This window comes from Rattus rattus, chromosome 3 (genome assembly GCF_011064425.1).
Source record: "Rattus rattus isolate New Zealand chromosome 3, Rrattus_CSIRO_v1, whole genome shotgun sequence".
Lineage (NCBI taxonomy): Eukaryota > Metazoa > Chordata > Mammalia > Rodentia > Muridae > Rattus > Rattus rattus.
Window position 1 is genome coordinate 52,390,843 of NC_046156.1, and position 21,710 is coordinate 52,412,552.

Here is a 21,710-nt window from a genome sequence, read left to right on the forward strand (position 1 = left end):
TTTATTCATTTTCTTTATGCAATTGTTTTGTGATATGCTTTGATGCCCACATATTATAGCTAAATTGTGTATTTTATTCACCTGAATAATCTAAAGGGTTTTTGGAGGGAGCGGGTGACAGTCTTATATTGAAGTTAGATATATGCTATAAGTACTCTTTTTTTTTTTTTTTAAGGTATTTAAGTTCAGAATTTTAGTTAAGATAGGAATCCCCTGCCTAGTCCTCTCTGCTTAGCCCTCTAGTTAACTGGTTGCTGCAGCTTCTCCAACACTGGTTCTCCTTGGGCCCTGTGTATTTGTTGGTTTCTGCCTGGGACATATTATAAGAGCACATACTAACCTCCTCCTCCTTGCTCTCCTGTTCCCTCTAAGTGCCTTCCCCTTTAAAATGTAGACTTCTATTCCACACTCCAGCCCATAACCCTGAAAAACAGATAAAGAAAAATTCTTTTTCTCTGTAGCATTAGACTTTATTTTTGTTTGTCTCTGTGTACATTCCTTGAGAGACTTGTGCCTCTTGTGTTGATCAGTATGTTGGTCCTGCTGAACAGCGTTGATGAGTCTTGTGGAATACCTTAGGAAGGAGGCTGGGATCCTCAGTAAGAGCCAGCCCTGAGTGTAGCAGTACAGTATTTACAGTATTTACAGTATTTACAGTATTAATAAACAGCTAGCAGAGAGCAAGTCCCCAAAGAACAGGGAAGGTACACTAGTGCTAGAATTTCTAATAAAGTCTATAATTGAAAAATCCAGAAAAATGTATGAAAGACAAAACTTGAAGTTTGGGAGGTAGAGAAGGTTAGCTCAGCTGACATCTTGTAGTAGCAGATGGAGTGGGGCAGCCAGGCGGGAACATGTAGAACTATTGGGTATAGTAAACAGAATGGAGGTGGCAACAGTGGGAAAGGACAAGTCAAAGAAACAAAGTTTATAAAGCTTTGTGGGTTTGTATGATTAATAATAAAGAGGTCACCAAAAGAATGCATTTTTAATATTCTGCTATATGTGCCTTCTTAATATATATATATATATATACCAAGTTCAAGAACTCTTTAGACATTCTGTATTGTTATCTATGGGTATAGCATGCAATAATGATTTCTCCAAAGAAGAGAAAGTGAGTTTCAAGTAAACAGAAAACATTTAATCTGGTACTACTATGACCAAGTTAATGGTTAGTGACTCTTAAAATAATAGTCAGTGTATCTAGTGCGACTGTGGCTGGCGTTGATGGTCAGTGACTCTGAAGTAAACAGTCACTGTGCTGTTCTCAGGTCCTTTCTAAGAATTTGAAATCCAGGGAGCAGGAAAAAATACGCACAAGCTCCTTTCAAAAGAGTATAGTCTAGGGTTGGTAATGTACCAGTCTGGCCGTGCTGGATGACTAACTCAACTAGGTTTGCATCTTGGGTTGTTCTACTTGGGTGGTGATTATATATAAACCTTCCAAATAAAATAAACTCAGGTTTGTATATTAAAGGAATTGTGTCAGTAAACATAGACATTCACCTCAGTTTCTAGAAACTAGCAAGAAGTCTTATGACAATATGTAATTTAAATGTAGGTTCTTATTTAAGATTTTTTTAAATTATTGCAGCATATATTCAAAATGAATTAATATTTATAATTGGATTTTTTTATTATAGGAGCAATTTACAGCAATGAGGGATTTGTATATGAAGAATGGCCAAGGGTTTGCACTAGTTTATTCAATTACAGCTCAGTCTACGTTTAATGACTTACAAGACTTGAGAGAACAGATTTTACGGGTTAAAGACACAGAAGATGTAAGTATTTTTCTCTCTATAAAGCATATCGCTATTTCTCCATAGCCGAGTAAGAGTGTCTGCTTTCTCGTCATTAGAAGGGTTAGAGGGAAAGAGCCCCTGAAAATACAGTTTAGCTTTCAAGAGGGAAGGTGTGGGACTCACACTGTGAGCGTGAGACATTCAAAGAGCCATGAGTGTTAACTCTTTCTAAAATTCTTTCCGTACATGTTCTTTGTGTTGCTTTGCTGTTTTACCACAGTATCTTGCTATATAGCCTAGGGCTAGCCTTGGGTTCTTAACCTTTCTGTCTCTACCTTCTGAGTACTGGGATTATAGGCATATACTACCTTTGTTAGTAACAGATACTTTTTTCTTATCTTTTGTAAAAAAATAAAATATATTTTACATGATTACATGAACTTGAGGTTATGGGAAAATTCCTTTTCGATGATATAAATTAAGATAGAAATTTTCAGTTACACCTTCCTGGTTTTGGTGTGTTTTTCTAATGGGAGCATGTTCAACTGCTCAGGACCTTAACCTTGTCAACACTGTTGGTAAGAGGTATTTGTGCCATATGACTCCATGACTGCCTTTAATGAATAATTGTCTTCCTTTCTATGACTGATTTCCTCAGAGTTCTGTTTTCACAGTTAGATAGAGATCGGTGAGTTAGATAGAGATCGATGAGTTCTGATACTGCTGTGTCCTTTATTCCATCAGTAAGAGGAAAAAGATGGAGTTGAAGATGTCTAGACGGTTTAATGTAACCTGTGTGGGTGAAAGCTTTCACCACATCCCTAACATTCTTTCTTTTGTGTGTACCATTGCCTTACAACCTCCTGGCTTTGTTCTCTGAACTTTTAGCTGAGGAACCTAACACAGTTTTGTGTGTTTTATTGGAAGTAGGATGTTGTGTTTAAGATAGTCAAACATCTCTGGTGTGGAGTAGAAGGAAAGACACAACTGCTTGATGGCACTTTTCTAAAGTGTGTGTGAGTGTGTGTGTGTGTGTGTGTGTGTGTGTGTGTGTGTGTGTGTGTGTGTGTGTGTGTGTGGTGTGTGTGTGAGTGTGTGTGGAGTGTGAGTGTGTGTGTGTGTGTGTGTGTGTGTGTGTGTGTGTGTGTGTAAGTGTGTGTGAGTGTGTGTGTGTGTGTGTGTGTGTGTGTGTGTGTGTGTGTGTGTATTCCATGTGTTGAGGGGCTCCCAGGAAGACTACAAGAGGACATACGTTAGTTCCCTGGAGCCGAGTTACAGGTGATTGTGAGCCATCTGATGGGAGTGTTGGGAACTAAACTCAGGTCCTCTGAAAGAGCAGCAAGTGCTCTTGACCACTGAGCTGTCTTTCCAATTCCTATTTTTATTCTTACTTCTCCTTAACATCTCACCTACACAGCCTTCAAGTCTAATGCTAAACATAGTAGAAGCTGCTGATTATCTTTTGTCTTATCTCCATTTTTGGTATTTATAGTCCTATGAGATGAAGCATTTAAACCACTTAGGACAGAGGAGTGTACTGCTTGCTATATAGCAGGGAGTACCATTTCCTTCAGTTTCCTACTTAAATTAAGCTATTTGTAGTGATCACATGAGAATTTTAGAATCATTAAGGGATGGAGAGATGTCTCAGTAGTCAGCACTTGCTGCTTTCCCAAAGGACCAGGGTTCAATCCTCAGCACCCACATGGCATCTCACAGTGCACTGCAGCGCCTTAGGCCTCCCCAGGCACGACACATGAACATAGTGCCTAACATTCATATACTGCGTTAAGAAAAAATGGAATTATATTCTTTAAAATAATTTGTTGTATGAATCTAGTGGGAGTTCTTCGCTATTTTTGGCTCTCTCATCCCCTTCCCTTCTCCTTCAGTCCTAGGCAGCCACACACACAGCACGGTTTAATCACTTAGTGATGCATACAGTTGCAAACTGCTGTGTCCCCCTTAGTAGCAGGTAATTGCTCATTTGTCATGAGAGGGAAGTCATGAATGTCTTTCATTTGGTGGTTTTTCCTTCCTGCAGGTTCCAATGATTTTGGTTGGCAATAAATGTGATCTGGAAGATGAGCGGGTAGTTGGCAAAGAACAAGGCCAGAATTTAGCAAGACAATGGTGTAACTGTGCCTTTTTAGAATCTTCTGCAAAGTCAAAGATCAACGTTAATGAGGTAACCTGCAACTGTTGGACAGTACAAACAAGTGCCTTTTTATTTTCATAGCCAGAATTTTTCAGAAAAAAAAAAATGGTAGCAATCTCAATTTTATCACCTTGTAAAAAAATAGTAATTGCTAGACTCTGTGTTCCTTGGCTTCCATGATGTCATTCTCTTAGAGTTGCAATGCAAACACCTAATGTTACCTTATGGCCACAGGCTGTATATAAAATCCTGCTAAGACTTTTCAGTGATATGCCAGAACTAGCATGTGAAACTTGACACAACACCTTTTATTATAAGTTACCTTTCCAGACAAATATAAATAAGTAGTAAAGTCCAATAGAAAAGTACAAAAATTTAACTTTGCTGTTATAATCCATCCTTTAGGCTGGTAGTCTGGATGCACATGGCCAATGAAGCTCTTCACGATCTTAAGGTCTTAACTGTGGTCCCGAAGGCTTTGCAAATAGGCTATGTGCCTCATTTTAAAGAGACAGTAGTTGACCGAGCCCCTAAAAAATTAGTTCATTTCTCAATTTGCTACCACCCATCAGGCAAACCCATGAGAGTCCTTTTGCTTTTGGAACTTTACCAAAAGCATTTGAAATAAATGGGGCAGAAAGGCAGAGTAAGCCTCCGGTCCCCTTCTCTGGCCGATGCACTTGCCAGTGTAGCATCGCAGGTGCTTGGACACAGGCGGGAATGAGAGAGGGATGCACTTCCGTTCCTCTCTGGCCTCTGGTTCTGTAATGCTTTTCAGGACTCTGCTTGCAGATATTATTTTCAACACCTGGTAAGGGAAAAAACCAGCTTACTACACATTCTGTTTCTTATACATAATTAAGAATGCTAAAGCTTGCTCTTTTAGGTGAAGCCACTTTTAACAATACAAAAATCTTTTAACTCCATTTATCTGGGAAACACATTGAGTGCCTGTCATGTGCCTGCACTTTACTCTGCACCCAAGTGGCAGTCACTCAGACAGAACTAGTTCAGCCCTTAAGATGTTTACATCCTAGATGGGGAGCCAGCCCTACTGAACGCTGCCATATAGCTATTTGTTACTCATGCTAGGTCAGTGAAAAGAAATTGACAGCTGTCACTCATCCTCCTTTGTTATAGAATTAGGATTTCCTAGAGATTGTTTTTTTTAGATATGGCTATAATAAGATTTTAAGGTTTAGAGTAGTATTTTTTAAAGGAATGAACGGACCCAGATATGGAGGCACGCAGTTGTGGTCCCAGCAGTCTGGAGGCCAAGGCAGGACAGTGAGTTCTAAGCCAGCCTGGGCTATATATTACAAGACACTAACTAAAGTGAACTAACAATATTTTAATGAAGAATACATTACAGTTGGTGAATGCCCCTGAGCCTCAGAATTGTAGTGCAGTGTCACCTTATGAAAGATGGTTGACCTTTGGAATCTGGTTCCTTACGGTGTCTGTCAGCCTCACTGCTGTCCATCTTCCAAGTTCATCAAGGGTGCAGGCTGAGTTGGACCAAAGTCCATCACACAAGACCCCTCCTATAGGAGCCAGAGTTTAGTAGGGAGAAAGTAAGTATTCCTCTTCTTCTGTCTTTACATGAATGTGGAACCTATACAGGCTATTAAACTTCCTGGGTTGTAGTTTCTAATGCAGCAGAATTGACTTTCCTAGCGGTCTTGTTCAAGCTTTACATAGGGGTGTAAAAAAACAATAAAATGCCATAGTCATCATAATAGTCTCTACTTGTTTGAGAAACCACACAGACTACATGCTAGAAATGAGAATATAATTTGAGGTGTTTTTTTTTAAGATCTCACTTTTTATAGGCTAAGAATTCAGCTGCAGAATTCCTTGGATTGTCTGTGGTTTTTCAGACAGCTTAAGCCGCTGTATAAATGCTTGTATAGTTTCTGGATGCATGAAGATAGGGGAATAATAATTTCACAAGATTCAGCTCTTGACTTTAAACTTGAAAACAGACAAGGGCACAGTGCTTGGCCAGAGCCCTCTAGTTCTCTCTGTCCTACAAGTAGTAATTAGTGCACTGGAGGTACCGCAATCTTAGCCCCAGATTCTTGTTCTTTGCTGAGGCTGGAGTAATGATTGGAATAAAGACATCCCAATTAGGAATGGGAGAGGGGTTGAGAAACTCTATTCTGTGTTCCCTCTAGATTTTTCTATAGTTCAGAGAGATGAGGACGAACCTAGGCTGGGAACTTTCAGCATTTCTAAGCAAATATTATAGTTCGAACTTGCCCTCATCACTGAACCACCCGCTGCTGTGAGGTAGGCCATGTTTTCCAAAGACGTAAAAACATCAGTTGATCTGTCTCTGTGTGTACCAAAGACGTAATACTGCAAAACATCAGTTAATCTGTCTCTGTGTACCAGAAGCTGCAAGTTGGCTGGTAGGAAGAAACTGAAATAGGAACTGGGTGTGTGTTTCGTTAATACTGTTCTGATTTATCTTTTTGTTACTTTGCATTATAGCTTGCATGTTAAGCCTTGCACAACAATAAAAACTTTTTCATGACTCATATACTTAAGTTCTCAAAGGTTTTAGAGTTGTGAAAACAGCTATCAATTTGCTTATAAATGTTGTAGTTTTTAACATTTAGAAATAAAATTGTAGAAAGTGGAATGATTTTAGAAAATGGGAATCGGATGGGTGGAAGGAAGAAAAGAATGTATTTATAACTTTGTAATGGGTCTGTTCTTTTTATTTTCAGCAGTTTAGCCTCATAATCCCTGAGCCATTTGAAAAAGTAACAGTTTAAAGAAATGTATAGTCCGTTTCTCAGCTTTAAAACAACACGCAAACTAGAATATAGTTCAGTAGTGGGGGATGCTCCCAGCATGCACAGGCTTGGGTTTAATTCCCCTCTACTGTAAACTAATAAAAGAAATGAATGTAAATCAATGATGCTAAAGTGTCTTTCTTCTGAAATTTATTTAAAAGAACAAGAGAAATATTGTTTAGTCTTTATTTAGATTCATTAGTTGTTAATATTTTGCCATGCACTTGTGGAAACCATATTTCTTTGCTCTGCTCTATTTTAGTATGTCTATCCTTGGATCAAAGGCATGCTTGGGCTGGAGAGATGGCTCTGGTTAAGAGCTCATAAGCTTTGTGAAAGGCCATGAGCTCAGGTCCACCACTCTGGACTCCAGGCACCCACACAGATAGATACATGGAAAATAACTGTTAGGGTCATTCTCTAATAAAACCACAATTATTAAAATCATTCAGCTAAAGATATAACTCAGCGGCTGAGTGTTTGCCTACATGAGCAAGGCCTGAGTTTGGTCCCCAACACTGCAAAATAAAAGCAAAATAAGGAAAGTAGCCCTCAGTACAGTTTGTTTGGCATGCGTTGAAAATGTTGCCAGTTCATCCCTACTGCATTCCTTAAAGCCAGTTCTGCAGAACAGGTAGGCGTTCAGGTGAGGATGCTGAGGCCTTTGCTTTCATCCCAAGCCATTAGTGCCGCACTCTTAGCTAAGGACCAGACTTGTTTTAGCACACGGGGATACTTAACACGGCAGAACTACACATAAACACGACAGGTAACGGATCCGCTCTCATGAAACAGGAAGTACTGTATTTTTGTCTTTGATGATTTTACTCTTCCAAAGATGAATCTCCACAGTTATTACTGTATTCTCTGTCACTTCAAGTCAAGGATTAGTGGATTATTCCTGTCTGTTGTTGTGTTGTTTGCTTTGACTATGCACTAGGGAAGTAGACAAGTGGACCTCTTAAAATCAAGACCAGCCTTGTCTACAAAGTGAGTTTTAGGTCAGCCAGGGCTGCATAGTGAGACCCTGCCTTAAACAAAAAACAAGAACAAAAAATTCCATAGTGGGTAGACATCATGGACTTGATGTTGGGTTCCAGAAGAGAGACACTTTTACCTGTCCCAGCCTAAAATCTGCATCAATGTCAAATAAAGATTAAGGTAAATTCCATATACATATACATTTATTAGACTTATTTTTAGAAATAAGAAAACAAAAACCCCGAAAGACAAAGACCAAAGAACTATTCCCAGTTTGCAAGGCTGAAAGCAGTTTATGAGGGAGTATATGCATCTATAATCCCAACACTTGGGAGATGGAGGCAAGACAGTCAGGGGGTCAAGGCCAGCCTTGACTAACAGTAAGTCTGAAGTGGCTTGAGCTGGAAATGAGGCCCTACCTCAAACAGATAAGCAAATACTAGGAGACAGACAAATAGGTGCCGCAGAATCAAGAAACAGAATGCAGTGTGGGTCCTCATAGATTCTGCCCATGTTAGGGTCTACGCTCAAGACAATACAAAGAAAGGTATCGATGCTCAAATATCTTACTGTGATCAGCTTTTTATTTATTCATTTTATGGATGTGAGTACACTGTCACTGTCTTCACACACCAGAAGAGGGCATCGGACCCCATTACAGATGGTTGTGAGCCACCATGTGGTTGCTGGGAATTGAACTCAGGACCTCTGGAAGAGCAGTCAGTGCTCTTAACCACTGAGCCATCTCTCCAACCCTATGGACCAGCACTGTATTTAGGTTACCACAAGAGTATATTCTTGTTCTGGGAGAAACACGTTTAGCCCTTTAAGGGTCCATGTCACTATCTCATGGTTCAAAAGTAAATGTGTTTGGAGAGAAAGAGAAGAACCAGTAAAGTAGAAGCAGCAAAATGCTATTACTTGGATCCAGGAAAAATGAGGTGAAGAGGGCGCTTTGCTGTTAGTGCTGTAATTTTGGTGCTATAATTTTAATTATAACTTTAAGTGCTCACTATTGTTTTTTTAACTGACTGCTGACTGTAAGAGTAGGTACATGTCCTTAATCATGAATAAGTAAGTCCTTCTTTCCTCTGAGTTAGCTTGGGGAACTAAGAAACTTGACTTGAGAAGACAATGGTAAAGCAGATCTAATGGCAGAATAATGCTTAGTACTTTCAAAGTCATTCTGTGCACCAATCAATCAGCATTTTGTATTGCTGTTTTTACCTAGATATTTTATGACCTGGTCAGACAGATAAATAGAAAAACACCAGTGGAAAAGAAGAAGCCTAAAAAGAAATCATGTCTGCTGCTCTAGACCTGAAGTCAGCAGCAGCTCTGAGCCAGGTAAGGTGCTTAAGCAGAGCAGACGCTTCCTCCTCTCTCCTGCACTCACTCTCTGTATCTCTGAGCTGCTGTAGCTGTGCACGAGGACTTGGAGAGGTCCCTGGGTCTGTTGGGTAATTTATTTCCTCCCAGGAGACTCTAAGATCAGAGTGAGGACCATGTGTGATTCGCTCACCACCATGTTGCCAACACCTGCCAAAGAGTGGATATTTGAGAAATAGTGCTAAAGGCTGGGAAGAGCATTTAATCAGTATTGCCCTGTCTGCTCGCTTCTCTGTGAACTTAGCATAAGCAAAAAACATATACTGCCATCCCTCAACCCAGAGCTGTGGTTTTTGTTTTTTTAGAAGTGTCCATGTTTGTGTGTGTGTGTGTGTATACACACACACACACACACACACACACACATCAGTAGTATGGTTTTAGTTTATTTATTTTTATTTTATGAGCATTGATTGTTTTTTGGGGGTTTTGGGTTTTTTTCCTGCTTATTTGTCTGTGTGAGGGCGTCAGGACCCCTGGAATTGGAGCTACAGATAGCTGTGAGCCGCCATGTGGGTACTGGGAATTGAGCCCAGGTCCTTTGGAAGAGTAGCCAGTGTTCTTAACGGCTGAGCCATCTCTCCAGCCCCAGCTTATTTTATGACAATAGTTTATTATTTGACTAGGGTATTTTGCTGTTGAGGTACTTTTGAGGAATTAGCATGGACAATACTGAGCCTCTCCTAGCAGCTCACACCTGTTATCCCAGACACTATGAAGTGGAAGATTAGAAGTTCAAAGCCAGCCTCCCTTACATAGCAAAGTCAGACCAATCAGGGCTATATAAGACCCTGACTTAAAACTAAAGCCAGCAAAATATATGGATAGTTTGCAGCTGTGTGCATAATTTATGCACATGTATGTGTCTAGAAACATAATGGCCAGCTCATATGCCATACATATGGGTTCCAAATATTTGTACCAAGGTATATGCACCAGCAATTCATGAGTTCCACATCCTCCCCAAGATTGGTATTTTCAGGGTTTTTAAACCTGAGCCATTCTGTATGGTGTGTGGTGGCATATCATTGTAGTTCTGAATGTCAGTTCTTCTCAAGAGTGACTTCTTCAACAAACACTTTGCCAGTCTGCATCAAGTAGTAGTTGACTTGAAGTAGCATTCACTTCAGCTTTCATTAAAAAATTCATGTCAGCATTTGTACTGCCAGTTAGGTAAGAAGCCAGGCCCTGTGAACCAGTTACTTGTTTTCCTTTAATTACGTATTTAAATCCACTGATGTTCCTTCTTTGTCAGCTATTAAACCCAAACAAAATGCTTTCATCGGTCAGTTGTATGGTTGGTTTGAGGCTTGATGGAGTCAGAAGAACAAACTCTCCTAACTTAAGTTGTTGACTCTTAACGACTGTTGACCTCTGGGGCCTGATTAGTAGATTGCTGCTTTCCCACTCCTGATGGGCTAATTTGTACTCCTTAGAGATAGGGATGAATAGCTGTCTCTCTTAGAAAACAGTTGAGTAACTGCAACTCTTTTTTAAAGGAAAACTAGAAAGGAGGAAAAGCATAGAGATTGTCTAAGGTGATCAAATTCGGAAGGTCAGCTCCTGCCTAAATGGCTGCTGGTGCTGAAGAGCTGAGCGGCCTTTGACTGAAACAGATCGATTGAAATATTTTGTCATTAGTTTCCTGGAAATAATTCTTGTTAAGATGTCTGTGTGTGTGTCTGTCTGTCTGTGTGTGTCTGTGTCTGTGTATCTGTGTGTTTAAGGAATGGTACAAAGACAAAACTGAGGGCTCCAGTTGGTAATGTATTGTTACACTCTTTTAGAGTTGAATGGCTTATTGACATTACTTTGGCAAACATGAGTTTTAACTTTGTATTCTCAAAAAACGTTCTCTCAGTTTATATTAAAGGAAAAGGTACCACTTTGCCTATTGTGATTTTAAAATTTATTCATGCATAAAGTTTACCTTAGATAAAAGAAATCTTGCCTAGGTAGAAATAAGCCATTCATATTTGTTGCATCAGTCTTTAGACGTGTACACAGTTCAGTTGACAGTGTAGTTTCCCGAGATCCTTATAGGTGTGCGGTAACGCCCAGTAATAGAAGCCTTAGCAACCAAAATACTTTGCAGTTGGAGCTGAAGCTTGGTGTGGGGCACCACCTGTAGTCCCTGCCTGTGAGGCTAAGGCAGAGCATTACTTGAGCCCAGGAATTTGAGAACATCCTGGCCAACACAGCAAGACTAGGACCGAAAAGTTCTAAGATAATGGGTTAGATTTAAATAACAATTACAGTATCTTAATAAGAGTATTTGAATGTCAAAGGCAGCTTATATATCTGTAGCCTTTAAGTAGAATTGTATTAAAACATGTAAATTTTTTAAATATCCCAATTTTAAGGACCTCAGAGAAATTTATCACCAGGAGTTTGCCCTCTAAACTAATTGGCTTCTGCTGAGCAGTAGGTCTGCTGACTCTTCTGCCTTTGAAGATGGGTTCTCTGCGCTGTCTCTGGCCAGCTGTGTTAGAGGTGATAGTTCCTAATGTGCTATCGGAAAGTGGCTGAACTTCCCACAGAGAGTGTATGTAGATAAATGTGGAACTTTAAAAGTAAGGTAATGGGATACAAGCAAAGTACTACTGTCTGCCTCTTTATATAGGGTGGTAGATAAGATATGAAAATACTAAGTGTAATAAAAGCAGGGACAGACAAAAATTGATCACTAATTGTTGTTGGTGAACTCAGTCTTTTATATTTGACCTTGAACTTTTGAGACAGTATGGACCTCAAACTGTAATCAAGGTCAGCCTTAAACTTCTGGCGATCATGCCACCATGCCCAGCTTGTTTTTGAGCATGTTTAATGGGAAGGTAAAATAGCTCTTCTACTGAAGTACTTGGTGTCATCACTCATGTGTTACTAGATATCTGTTTATTGACTGCCACCTTCTGATACTGAGAAAACTCTATATATGTATGTCTGTGTCTTCAATGTTCCAGATTACAGAAATGAAGAACTGTTGCCTAATTGGAAAGTGCCAGCATTCCAGACTTCAAAAACTAAATCTGAAGAGGCTTCTCCTGTTTTATATATTATGTGAAGAGTTTAGATCTTATATTGGTTTGCACAAATTCCCTGGAGAAAAAGTTGCTCTGTGTATATCTCCTGGAAATAAGACATAGTATTTCTCCTTTGCAATAGCAGTTATAACAGATGTGAAATAAGATACTTGACTCTAATACAATTATACAGAAGAGCATGGATGCATTTCAAATGTTAGATGTTATACTATAATCAAATGATTTCATATTGACGTTTTTATCATGACTCCTCCCTGCCAAGCACTAAAAAGCTGAACCATCATACTTTATATCTGTAATGATATAGATTATGAAATCTCCCCTCAAACTCATTGCAGCAGATAACTTTTTTGAGTCATTGACTTCATTTTATATTTAAAAATTATGAAAATATCATCTGTCATTATATTCTAATTAAAATTGTTTGTGCATAATGCTTTGGAAAAATGGGTCTTTTATAGGGAAACACTGGGATAACTGATTTCTATGGCTTTCAAAGCTAAAATATATACTATACTAAACCAACTCTAATATTGCTTCTTGTGTTTACTGTCAGATTAAATTACAGCTTTTATGGATGATTAAATTTTAGTACATTTTCATTTGGTTTGTGTCTTTTTCGTTATTGTTTGTAGACTTGAGTCCTTTACTTTATAATGACCACACTGTGTAAAGTGCAGCAGGAGCTCTTCCGGCCTGCCTGGATTCAGCAGAGCGAGTACTGGGCTTTAAACTGCACTAACTGGTGATCTCTCTAGGAACAGGCCTCGCACTTCCTGCTCTAGACAGATTTATTCCTACTATACAGTAAAATGCACCACGTGACATAGACTAGTTTTATATATTTTCTCGTGACCTTAAAGATTGTATCTTACTGAATAAATGTCCCACTCTGTATTATTTTTATATGTGAAAAGATAAGTTTAACACTGTATCAGGGTTTGACCTTGACTATTGCAAATCCTGCACAGTTTGTAACTTCATCCAGGGAATCCTTGCCATTGTTAATTTGCTGGTGTGAGTCCACCAATGAAGTGTTCAGTGAAAATTTCAAACTGGCTCTCTAATAGATGGAAGAACCTGAGGGCAGTGGTTGCAAGTTAGAACACAAAAGTGATGCGTGACTTGACTATGAGCAGTATATACAGCAGGAATGGTATGAAGATGGTTACACCTTAGTTTGCTGGCCGTACAGAGGTGCTTTTCCTTTCCCTCCCAGTTGCATTTTACAAAGGTGGGGCTTCTGTAGGTCGTGAGCCCAGGGCAAGACTGCTGTATGTTCTCCATGGAGAAAGGGTGTGGACCCAGGGTGAGACTGCTGTATGTTCTCCATGGAGAAAGGGAGTGGACCCAGGGTGAGACTGCTGTATGTTCTCCATGGAGAAAGGGAGTGGACCCAGGGTGAGACTGCTGTATGTTCTCCATGGAGAAAGGGAGTGGACCCAGGGTGAGACTGCTGCATGTTCTCCATGGAGAAAGGGAAAGCAACTGGCCTGTTGGCCAGGTGCACACAGGAGAAAAAAGCAGACGGCAAGATTAGGAAACCCTGTGCCTTGTCCCCGAAAATCCAGGAGACCAGTTCTATAAAGTAAATCTTTGCTCAGGGATCTAGATGTGGTCTCATTGCAGCTAGGTGTGAAGGTGTTCACGCCTTGCTGAGATTTGCCAGGTGTGTGGACAGCCCTTCAGTTACTAAGTCAGCTTTCAAATGTAAGATCCGACCAATCTGAAGAAATGTCAAAATATACTGTTTGAAAATTTGGAAATTGTATTTTTTTGATATTTTAATAAACTTAGCTTCTTAACTTTTCCCTTCTCTTATCCAGTTATGCATGTCTGTGACTGAGGGGCCAAGCCTTAAACTAAACTAAAATGCAAGTGGAAGGAGAGGGTCCATTTGTCCCAATGAGAGAAGCTGGGCTCTTTGTTTGATTGTCTTTTAAGTGAGGTCTTGCTATACTACCCAGGCTGGTTTCAAACTTCTGGGTTTAGGAGATCCTCCTGCCTCAGATCTCAAGTAGCTAGGACTACAGGAACGTATTATCACTGTGTGACCAATTAGACAGAGGCATACCACATTTATTTTAAGGGCCTCTAACATCATTATGCTTTGAAATACATCTTACATGTTTCTTTGGACTTAAACTCATGGACAGTCAGACCTCTCACAAACCAGTTAAAATGTCTCAATACTATGTCACGTGGGTTGTGTAGGTTTTTATTAAAACAGTCTCACCAGTAGCACAGACTGATTTTATCAGGTTCTTTTGACACATCTTAAACTCTCCCCTTGGTAAAGGTAAAACTCAAGAAAAACACCTTTTTGGCATCCAGGGATATTCAAGCCAGAGGGACGCAGCGTTACTCAATGGAAATCTGCATGTACTTGCCAAGCAACGTGGAAAGGTGTAATGTTAAGAGAGAGGGTTATCTTTTTATAGTGTCTTCATGTAAACTCCTTTGTCTTGGGAAGGGTGACTGAAGGAAAGCTGCATTTTTTATAGCCAAGACATCCGAGAGTCTCTAGGGTATTAGTTTGAATCTCATGCTGCATATTCATGAACAAATTACATAGTGGTGTTTGTGGCTGCTTCAAGTATAATAGCTTTAGTTTGTGAATAACAATTTAATTTAAAGGAAGCTTGATGCCACAATTGATAGGCTTTTTTTTTTCCCAAGTAGACCACAAGCAATTTTATTGACTTGATGCTTCCAGTCTAGTGTTAGAATGAACAGTAAATACAAGTGCATCATTTTACCCTCCACCAGGGGGCGCTCCAGCATTACAGTGCTTTTCTACCAGCATTGTATCCAAAGTACTCTGCATGTGCTTCTCCATACAGAGTCGTGGAGTTGGAGTTACAACTTAATCAGGCACAAAATATACACAGAAATTTGGGAAGGTATGAATACCAATAATTTAATGAACTGCAGCCACTTAGGTATTTACTCTTCTTAATGTGTAGAGAGGCAGTAGCTGCTGGCATGTAACTGCCATCACCCCACAGCTCAACTTGGTTTGTCATCTTCATCTGCCATCGTCAGAAGCTCCCTTCACTCCTCAGTGAGACAGTCTCCTTTTCTGAAGTTGTAATGTACTTTTTCGTTTACTTCATTAAAACGAGTAATTTAGAGTAATTTTTCTCACCTTGGAATAGTAATAAAATATTCTGCATGCCTTGAGTCCAGCCACCCTGTGTACCTACATAGGACAACAAATATTGTCAGTCCTATGTCTGAGTTTGGGTTTAGGAACCAAGGGTCAGAAGGAGAAACAATGGGTAAGTACTGTTTCCTGATCTATACTCAGGATGTTAGAAAACAAAATGGGCTCGTATAAACTCTGTGTTGAAATCCACATGTGAAGAAACGCTCATAACTCAGAGGAGGAGAATTGGGCTTTTGTTTGGGTCTTGCACTTGTTTCTGGTGCTGCGTCTGTAGTGGAGTAGCCCCACAGCCATCTACACCCCGCCTCAAAGGACACCTTGGTTTGCTCATCCAGGACAGGATCTGTCTGACTACCCAGCTATTAGCATTAATGACACTCAGAATATGAACATGGATATTCTTCCAATACAGTGCAGCTCTTAGGTTCATCTTGGGTTGCTCTTCTGAAGTTTCATCTTGGATCTATTGACTGTGCAGTCCTCTTCACTTTATCATATTTAAATGTCCTGTAAGGACAGCTAGAGGCTTTGAACTGGCTGCCTAGTTCTTTTTCGGGAAGGCAACATGGATCCTGTTTTCCAGATATTAACAGCCTTCAAAGGAAGCTTGGGAGTTGCAAGTGCTTTGGGCTTGTTAAGCAGACAACTATAGCTCTAGGCCCAGCTGCTAATTGCTTGTGCAAGAGACTGGTTGTTTCCATAAAGGAAAATTTTTAATAAATCCTCCCATTTTAAACAGTTGTGTGGCTCTTACTTCGAACTGATGTTTTCAATAATTTTCTTTAATCTTACCCATGTTCAAATTCTTACATACAGTTGAGGGCATTCAAAGCAGAGAAGAACATGATTTTTATGTGCCTATCAACAGTTACTGTATTTATACTCTCTGAATTCACGGTGTACATCACCATGTGCAAAGTCCTTCCCTTGTAGACTTTTAATCTTTAGAAAATGGCAAAAGATCGTGCTGGGGAATTGAGTGAGAGGACACCCCGAGTGCTTTCTGTGCAAACATAGGGACTTGAGTTCAGATTTCTACACTCTCACACCCGTATGAAAGGTGAGGCCTAGTGTAACTGTAATCCCAACACAGGGAAGTGAAGACAGATGCTCCCAGGAACTCACTGTCCATCAGATCTAGCCAGATGGGGAGCTCCAGGTTCAACGAGAGACTCCATCTTAATGCAAAGTGGAGAGCAATAGACGAAGACACTCAACATTGACACTTACACATGTGCACATGGCACACATACCACACATACAGATAGATAACACTGCTGAAACCCCCACGTGTTTATTACAACGAATACTGTAAAAGTTGTATGGTACAGAGGGCAATAGGAATGAGTGGGTGGCATTCAGACCCTGCCCCACATGTGGCCCATACATATACAGCCACCAAACTAGATGAGATGGATGAAGCAAAGAAGTGCAGGCCAACAGGAACCGGATGTAGATCTCTCCTGAGAGACACAGTCAGAATACAGCAAATACAGAGGCGAATGCCATCAGCAAACCACTGAACTGAGAACGGGACTCCCGTTGAAGGAATCAGAGAAAGGACTGGAAGAGCTTGAAGGGGCTCGAGACCCCATATGAACAACAATACTAACCAACCAGAGCTTCCAGGGACTAAGCCACTACCCAAAGACTATACATGGACTGACCCTGGGCTCCAACTGCATAGGTAGCAATGAATAACCTAGTAAGGGCACCAGTGGAAGGGGAAGCCCTTGGTCCTGCTAAGACTGAACCCCCAGTGAACGTGATTGTTGGGGGGAGGGCGGTAATGGGGGGAGGATGGGGAGGGGAACATCCATAGAGAAGGGGAGGGGGAGAGGCTAAGGGGATGTTGGCCCGGAAACCGGGAAGGGGAATAACAATCGAAATGTAAATAAGAAATACTCAATAAAGATGGGGGGGAGGAATGAGTGGATGGAAGGTTTATGTGTTCTTGTGTTGGCTATGTGAGCAAGAACTGAAAATGTGAGCTCATGGGACTGCATTGGAGAAAGGCTGTCACACGGGGAAAGGATGAGAGCAAGTGCTTTACTGGAGCATGTGCTGGGCATGTTGGAAGACTAACGAGGAGGTCAACGTGGCTGGAGGACAATGAAAAAGAGGAAGAATACTGTAGATAATAGAATTCACTGGATTGAATATAGACAAGGAAAATCACAAAAAACACAACATAGAATCAATACTATGTCATCAGGAACACTGTTGTGGGCTGGTGTGTGTGTGTGTGTGTGTGTGTGTGTGTGTGTGTGTGTGTGTCTCAGTACATTAGAGTACTTGTTGCTCTTGAAGAAGGCCCAGAACCCAAATGGCAGCTCTTGTTCTGGGGATACTGGCCCTTTTCTGGTTTCATGGGCCTGCCCTGCACACAGGTGAATATATATACATGAAGACAAAACACTCATATATTCAGCATTCCTTATGAGGCACCAGCTCCCGACAATTTGGCTCACAAAGTTGTCAGAGAGGATTGGGAAAAAAAGCTCTGACCCCTTAGTTCTGTGTTAACTGACATGGTTAGTTTCCCCTCAGGTTAGCATAGGCAGGACACTCTGGGTGTTCTGTAGGTGCTAGCTCTCCCTCTCTGTCCTTACATCACAAGCAGCAACCCCTCTGTCTAGGGTTATGCTTTGTCATAGCTTTTAGTCACGTCTGGTAGGTACCAGCTTCTTCATTGACATCCCATTATCAGGCCCTTCTTGTGGGTGAGAAATCCACAGGCCACAGCTACTAATGCAATTCCTGGCCAACTTGCCCAAGGAACATCTGGGATGAGGGAGTGCTAGACAGTCAGCCTTCCCAATTTGAAAAGTAGGACTTGGAGCTGTGGGGGTGAAGCCTGCCCGTCCTCGTGAGTGGTGTAGAGCTAACAGAAGGGGGAAGACACTATTTGATCCTATATTTCCATCAGAGTCTGAAGGCCTACACCAAAAAGCTTTGAAGTTCTTTGGACCCCTGACGCCACTGCTGGAAAACTAACCGTTTTCTGGAATCTGAGCTTACTTGATGCTTGGAATCTCAACAGAAGGTCTGAAAAGTTGCTTCACTCAGTTTGGCCTAAGGCTCTGTGATGATAACCAAAGTCCTTGGGCCAGTGGTGGGTGTGACTTGAACATGGACATGGTCTGAGGTGGCCAGGGAGCTGGTACACAGGTTCATTTCATTTGGAAGAATTTTTCTTGCTTTTTTATCCCCAAAGTACTTGATGCAGGCCTAGGGAGGAGGTGGTGGATTAGTGGCAGTGTGGGTCTAGTGAAAGTCCAGGGAGTTAATTCCAGTTCTCGTTCTCTCTCTCTGTCTCTCTCTCTCTCTGTCTCTCTCTGTCTCTCTCTCTCTCTCTCTGTCTCTCTGTCTCTGTCTCTGTCTCTCTCTCTCTCTCTCTCTCTCTCTCTCTCTCACACACACACACACACACACACACACACACACACACACACACACACCCTACCCTATGTAGGGTTCTGATGACCACCCCTCTCGCACAACTTCCACACAAGTGCCTGTGGACCTTCTGCCTTTCTGGCAAGCAAGGCCTGGTGGGGAGACAATGCCTGGAGTGTAGCCAGAGGTGGGCCTGGAGGTAGAGAAGGCGCTCACCACCCAACTCTCAGTTTCCTTCCCTGCTACACTGCTCACCCCACCCCTCCCTTAACAGTTACAATAAGGGGAGGAGGATCTAGCAAGCTTGGTGTTCCCATTAGAGCATGGCAATTTAGGAAAACATCCTGGGGTAGGAAGGTCTGGGACCAGATGCTGATGCTAAATAAAAACAAAAAAGGACCTCTGTGGAGGTGATCCAGGTCAAGAAGGCTGGAGGAAAGAGGCTAAGCAAGAAAGGGAGGAAATCGGGGGGCTAGAGCAAAAGAGGACTTCTCCAGAAACTATTGAGAGAAAAGTAGACAATCACCTGAAAGGCCTGAGCAGTCCAGTGACAACAGAAGGTGAGGTAGACTCCATAGCCAGCCAGAATATAAATAGAGTTGGCTTGAGAAGCCAAGCAGGGACAGTTTTGTACAACAGCCTGAGGAGGGGGCTGTCCACTGTTTCCTGCTCTGACAATAACTGGTCATGGCTCCCCTCTTTTCTGGGAAATGAACTTCCGGGGCTGTGAAAAGCAAAGTAGGAGGGGGTCAGCTAAGAAAGGCTTGGCCACTGGCCGTTCCTAAACAGGATAAACTAAAGGTTGGCTCAGCTCAGAGCTCCCTGGGAAGTGGAGATCACACAGGCAGCAACCCTGTGCTCAGTATCGGAAGCAAAGGTGCTGAGTAGTCACTAGCTCGGAGGTGGCCACAGGTCTGCAGGAGAAGGAGAGTACTGCAGAAGCAGAAGCCACTCACCAATCCAAGTAAGCACTGAGGGTTAGGCCAAGGCACAGACAAGACCTACACAGGGCCGGGGGAGAGGGGCTCTCAAACTGGGAAAAGGCAGTCTGAGCAGGAACTGAACTTGTTGGGACAGTACAGGCAGACCCAAAACTTGAAACACTTAAGGTAACCCATCTCCTTGGTGGGTAAAGTGGGTGAGAAATGCCAGAAACGAGGCCAATCAAGCTAGCTGGAGGTCTACTTGAGCAAGATTAGGTCTCTGACACTTGGGACAGATAGGAAGACAGAATCAAGTCACAGATTCCACACCCAACTGGTATCCTTACAAAGCCCTGACCCAAAACCACTCTGCCTGACCAGAAGAAGGGAGATGCAGTGTTGGGAAGAGTTACAGATAGCAGAGGTACAGAACACTGGCTCCTCTTGTCCCTACACAGGGTAGAATCCAGTCAGGGATCCTGCTTGAGGAGATGCAGAGAAAAGGAAAATTTAAAGTGATTAAGATCCCCTGTGAGAGGTTGGCCCCGAGCTATGGAAGACACTGATTCAAGGCCTCTGACCAGCACAGAGATGCTTTCAGGGGACCGTGGGGGTGGTGAGGGAGCGAGGACTCCAGTGGGAGACTGGAATGTAAGAATAAGAACTTTGTTGCAGAGACAAAGATGACTCTTTGGTGATGGCTGCATGGGTGTACAGTGGTCTTGGAGGAGCTGAATGGAAAGGATGGGTCGCCCAAAGGGCAGGGAATCTTGTCAAATTCAGGCTTCGTAGGGACACCCCTCTCGCCCAAAGTGGCTAGAGAAAAGGAGTGATGTGACCAAGAAGGTAAACATCTGGTCAGCAGAATTTGGCTCGCGCAACTCTATCCCTGGCCTGCAACCGAGGCTCCAGGTTGTCAGGGAGGGAGACATTGGGTCCATAAGACATTGGGTGTATCCTTAGGGAAGGGGAAGGCCCTGAGGCAGTACAAGCCCCAAGTACCTTCCTAGCCTGGCCCAGACTATCCTTCCCCATTTGACAAAAAGTATGTGTACCATTTGACAAAACAGACCAGGTAAACCACATCTGTGAAGTGGACAAAACCACATTTATGCCCCTCTAATCCTTGCCACAATCCTGTGATAAAGTGAGAGTCACTGTGTACTTTTTAGCAGAACACCAGGGCTCAAAGTAAGCACTGTTTATTTTCAGCTTTATCTATGGTTAGGCAGGGGACAGGTGAATAGTGCCATTTCTGTGGAACCTGTGTGCTGGTGTGTTGTGCCGTGTGCCTGACAGCATTCCTGCTACATACAAGAGCAGAGGAGCCTCCAGCAGGTCAGGCCACACGCTCGGGCTCTCACAGTAAGAAGCCTGGGTCTTGATTCCTATCTATTTGACTCCAGATCAGGAATTCATAGAAATACTGGTACTGGCCAAAACACCTAAGTGTCCTGGTTGGAGAGATCACCTGGGGTGAATTCACACTTCTCCGGGGAAGCTGCAGACAGGCCCCATTTCCCCCCGGACAGGCTGGACTCATGATTTTATCCTGCAGAGAATGTTGGGGTGATGAGAAAGAAAGGGCCTCTCCTATGGCGCCTCTGGGAACAGGTGAGGATAGTAGGTGGAGCTGAGCCAAGTGTCTGTTCCTCAAGATTAGATTGGGTTAGAGATCACCCTGAGGGTAGGCTACAGAAGAGCACGGGGAGAAGTGGTAAAGAGGAAACAGAGATCTGGCAGGCTCTACCAACTGTGCCCAGCAGGGAAGGGATCTTCCAGTAGATGCTGTGGTTGGAGATTATCTACAGACTGACCACAGACAGGGTTACAGAGAGGCAGGTAGATCCTGAGAAGATACCTAGGCCAACTAGAGGCCTGCCAAGGAGTTAGGCCAGGTGTGGGGCAGGCCTGTATGCCAGGAAGGGTATTAAAGGCACTCCCAGCTTATTCACATGTCCCAATTAACCATAAAAGGAGCCCGAGAGGCAGAACTAAGCTGTCAGTTTCTTTCTGCCTATTCTCACGATCTCCTTCCCTGACAAGTGGCCCTGCATGCCGCATCGCTAAGGCCAGAGCATCACTAAGGCCAGAG

General features: G+C 42.2%; 1 protein-coding gene across 2 annotated transcripts in view; it reads left to right on the forward strand.

Annotated features, from left to right (window-relative positions):
• The window catches only part of Rap1a (RAP1A, member of RAS oncogene family), a 76,288-nt gene extending 63,562 nt beyond the window's left edge, over positions 1 to 12,726 (forward strand). For both annotated transcript variants that reach the window (XM_032897559.1, XM_032897560.1), the window contains 4 exons: positions 1,647 to 1,787; positions 3,793 to 3,936; positions 8,923 to 9,038; positions 12,044 to 12,726. In XM_032897559.1, coding sequence (XP_032753450.1) covers positions 1,647 to 1,787; positions 3,793 to 3,936; positions 8,923 to 9,009 — 372 coding nt within the window. In that variant the 3' untranslated portion in view covers positions 9,010 to 9,038; positions 12,044 to 12,726. The remainder of the gene's footprint in view (positions 1 to 1,646; positions 1,788 to 3,792; positions 3,937 to 8,922; positions 9,039 to 12,043) is intronic.
• The last annotated feature ends 8,984 nt before the right edge of the window (positions 12,727 to 21,710 follow it).